Source organism: Hemitrygon akajei, chromosome 11 (genome assembly GCF_048418815.1).
Source record: "Hemitrygon akajei chromosome 11, sHemAka1.3, whole genome shotgun sequence".
NCBI lineage: Eukaryota > Metazoa > Chordata > Chondrichthyes > Myliobatiformes > Dasyatidae > Hemitrygon > Hemitrygon akajei.
The window spans coordinates 69,536,234-69,540,473 of NC_133134.1; the positions used below are offsets into that span (position 1 = coordinate 69,536,234).

At 45.2% G+C, this 4,240-nt stretch overlaps 1 protein-coding gene across 1 annotated transcript; it reads right to left on the minus strand.

Annotated features, from left to right (window-relative positions):
- Positions 1–425: 425 nt before the first annotated feature.
- pgp (phosphoglycolate phosphatase) lies at positions 426–3,874 on the minus strand. The gene is made up of 2 exons (XM_073061050.1): positions 3,190–3,874; positions 426–1,026 (listed from the first exon to the last, which is right to left on the minus strand). The coding sequence occupies exons 1-2, from the start codon at positions 3,770–3,772 to the stop codon at positions 704–706; spliced, it is 906 nt and encodes a 301-aa protein (XP_072917151.1). The 5' UTR covers positions 3,773–3,874; the 3' UTR covers positions 426–703.
- Positions 3,875–4,240: the final 366 nt, after the last annotated feature.

Genomic DNA, 4,240 nt, shown 5'->3' on the forward strand with positions numbered 1-4,240 from the left:
TATCCATCACTCCTCATAGTAAAGGGGCAAATTTCCTTTCCTGTAATATTCTAGTCCGGTAGTGTTGTGGAATTATGATAGTATTTGATGGGAGTAGATATGGAAATACTCATGTGCATTGTGAAAAGTAAATGCTCCTGAAGTTATTAACCATAGGTTTCTGATAGTTCATTAAAGCTTATGAGCTGTTTTAGAAAGGCAAGGAATTAATATCCAGCTTTGGACAGAAGCCCATTTTGCTAGATCAGCCAAGGTCACTGGAGACAGACTTGAAGAGCTAAAACTTCTGCTGCTATTTCAGGGTTGACTTTATTTAGAACTGAAGAAGATCCCTCACTGAACATGTAATAAAGTGCAGCTACAATAGTTAATGTGATGTTCATGCCATGGATTTCTACTTTTGGAAGCAAACACATAGCACAGCATTATGATGGCACAGAGATATTTTATTTTCAACTGATAAGATACAGAAAGACCAGCATTTCTGTATCCTAGCGAACAGAACTGGTGACCTTTTTATTGTGTTCTATAACCAAATCAAATACAACTACAAAGCTTGACAGTTAAAAGTGTTTTCACATTCATTCATAACAAAAATAGAACAATCTTTATAGACAATCACTTACACTATGAACAAAGCTAACATTTGTTTTGTACTTGAGTTTAATTGATTGTACAGTACATCTCTGCAGGCTCTGAGCTGTCATTCAAGTCCTGGGAGTAGGTCAGCCACGCTATTCACATAGTAAGTTGGGACCAACTTGTGCCGTTCTGGGGAATTACTTTCCTGATGGGCTCTCACTTCTTCCAGGGTAGAAACCCCAGTTAGGGCCAGAATGGTGCGGAGGCCACAATTAGTGCCCATGAGAATGTCAGTGTCCAGCCGGTCTCCCACCATCAGCGTCCTGCTTGGGTCAATGTCGTTCTCTTTCACCAAGCACTTGAACATAAAATCATTGGGCTTGCCGATGACATAAGCAGTGCGTTTTGATGCTGCCTCAACTGCCTTTACCAAGCATCCTGTTCCTGTGGATGAAAGAAAACAGTTCAGGGATATAACTGCATCACAGCACTGAGAGGCAAGAGTCTAAACTCAAACAGCGGCGGCTGAAGCTGCATTTATTTCAAAGTGGCTTAAGACATTCCAATTGCTCCAAGCCTCAGGAATTAATATGAGTAAGACGACCGCATTGCTTAATCTATCATTGTTTCCAAACTGTTAATAAAGTAATTCACAATATTTCTCAGAATGCCCATGTCAGGGTTTTGGTGAAAGGTGCTGTTGTCCACTAGTGACAATGTTTTCAAATTACTTTGGGGGAAAGGTATGCCTCGATTCTGATCCTAGATTGACTGTATTTCAGAGCCAGGACAGTCTGTGACTTGCAAAGGTCCACACAAGTGGACAATGAGTCTTCTTACACTTGGCCTTATTGAGAGAACTAATGCACTTGGAAGTTGACCTTGAAGCTTAGGGATGCTACAATGACACTAAATATTGCAATAGTGGAGGGAAGGAATGTTCAGTTGAGAGATTACTTTGGACTTTTAAAAATCATTTTTGGAAAAAAACAGCATTTATCTCATCTTCCTTACTGCTTTCATCTTTTTGAATTAGTACAGTCCTTCTGCTGAATGTACTTGTACAGAATTTCTGAAGGTAGTTTCCAGATTTCAACCCAGTGATAAAGAACGTTTGGCTGTTTGACCTGAACAGGAATCTGTAGGTAAAGTTCCCCAACACTCTTGGGACAAGAGCATTGTCAAGGTGAATAGCTGCAGTTAACTTTGTAGATGATTTTGAACTTCTTGAGAATTGATGGAGTTTCACTAAGTCAGACAAGTGGAGAGTATTTTGTTACGTGCCTAATTTGCCTTAAGAATCATGGCAAGTCTTTGGATATTCCAGGGTCTGTGCTATCTACGTCATTGCTTTTGTATGTCTTACTAGCTAATACATACAATTATTAGAAGGTCCAGATAGAGTGGTCATGATGCAGATGTTCCCATTAGTGGGAGAGTCTAGGACCAGAAGACACAGCCTTAGAATAAAGATGAAGAATTTCTTTAACCAGACGGTGGCGAATCTGTGAATTCATTGCCACAGGCAGCTGTGGAGACCAAGTCATTGGGTATGTTTAAACTAGAGGTTGATAGGTTCTTGACTAGTTAGTGTGTCAATGATTACAGGGAAAAGGTAAGAGAATGGGATTGAGAAAGAAAATGAATCAGCTATGATTCAATGGCAGAGTAAATTTGACAGCTTAATTCTGTGCCGATGTCAGATGGCCTTATAGTGATACAAACCCAATTGTATCCAATTACAGTGATGGTACTTCATGGAGAAAATGGTTTGACTTTTTATTAATGATATTGTCTGTCAGGCTGAATTAATTTCAATTATCAGCCTATTTAATATAGTCAAGTCTGACATCATTGCCCTAGGAGTTGCAAGTAAAAAGGACAGAGGAAAATTATCAACAGGCATCCATCACTTTATGATTCAAATAAAGTCACTGATAAAGTAGTTGATGGATTCTGGCTGGTATACTACCCCTACAGTGACATCTGGAAACCAAAACGATTCTACTGGAAAAGATGCAAAATAAAACCATGATCATAGCAAATAGCTATGCAGTTGCAATTGACTCATTTCCCAAGGGCATTTTCTGACCTAGGACAGCGCTTAAAATTTCAAAAAAAAAATCTCCCATCAGATTATAACAAAAAGAGAAAAACTGCAGACGCTGGAAATCCAAGTAACACACACAAAATGCTGGAGGAACTCAGCAGATCAGGCCGCATCTATGGAAAAGAGTGAACAGTCGACATTTCGGGCCGAGACCCCTCCAGAATTTCGTTCCTCTCATCAGTTTACGATGGGATTATGATGATCAAAGCAGCAGAATTAATCAATACCTCATTTACATTGACCACAACAGACCGGGAAAGAACAACAACTAAACAATGTCTTCTTTTGAAGAAAGCCTGAGTATTACGTTGAACTGTCATTTATGGAATCAAAGGCCTCCGAATGGAATCAATGACCTTGTTTCCCCAGCCAGATACCATTAACATTCCGGGTCTCTCCCTCAGTGTTAGTCCTGCTTCCTCGGTTCCTTACTGTCTTCCCCGCCGAACCCACACCAATTCCCAGCCCGCCCCGCTAGCCTTCCTCAGCCCTCTTACCCGGAATCCCGCCGCCCTCCAAAGGCAGCAGGGTGTCAGTGTTGGTGGCCAGGAAAATGCAGGCGGGATCCTGCAGGTAGCGGGCGGCCCGGCACAGCTTTGTGTACGTGAAGTGTTCATCGAAGCCAATGAGTACTGCGGCCACAGCGGGGTCCAGGGGCTCGGTCGCCATTGCCGGCGCAAGCCCAGGGCCCGGGCCCGAGTCGGAGCAGGCGATGTTCTGGGCCTGCAGTTCCCCGCGCAGGGCCGCGCCGCCGATCAGATAGACGGAGCCGCAGAGCCCGGCCTCCTGGCGCAGGTACAGGGCAGCACAAGGCGCAGTGCCGAATACTTGTTCGCAGTGCGCTTGGAAACCCAGGCGCCGGAGTTTCTCCACGTACATCTCTCGGCTCTTGGTGCTGTTGTTCGTCAGGAAGAAGACCAGCTTTCCCCGCTCTTGCAACCTGTTTACCAGCGCCGCCGCGCCGGGGATCATGCTGTCCCCTTTCCACAGCACCCCGTCGCAGTCGAACAGCAGCACGTCCACCGAGTCCAGAACCTGCGAGCTCAGATCCCCGCTCAAACGAGTACAGCCAGCAGCCATGGTGAGAGACTGGGCCCCGCACAACGCGGAACCGGCAAGAGCATCGCAAGTCCCGCCCCGGGCCGCTGGCTTCACAGAGCCCGCCCTGCGTGAGCGGCTTTCCCAGTCACCAAGCCTCACACACCATCTCCGCTCCGCCCCTCTCTGCCCGAGCCACTCCCGTTCCTGATTTGGAGCTTTCTGCACACAGCCAGCTCTCCTGATTCTACGGCACTCATACAGCACGCTTTCCAAGTTCATACAAATCACTCCAGTCTCTTACTCCGCTAAAATAATCATCATTCAACTTTTTAAAGATCATAGATTCTGCAAGCGAGAAAATCTGCAGATGCTGGAAATCCGAGCCCCCCCCCCCCTCCACACACACACACACACACACACACACACACACACACACACACACACACACACACACACACACACACACACACACACACACACACACACACACACACACACACACACACA

What these genes read in the sequence shown, in the direction of transcription:
- pgp (XM_073061050.1), bottom strand. Translation starts at nt 3,772, where the DNA reads ATGGCTGCTGGCTGTACTCGTTTGAGCGGGGATCTGAGCTCGCAGGTT. An exon ending in GGAGGGCGGCGGGATTCCGG is followed by an intron (nt 1,027 to 3,189) that starts GTAAGAGGGCTG and finishes TTTCATCCACAG; the next exon opens with GAACAGGATGCTTGGTAAAG.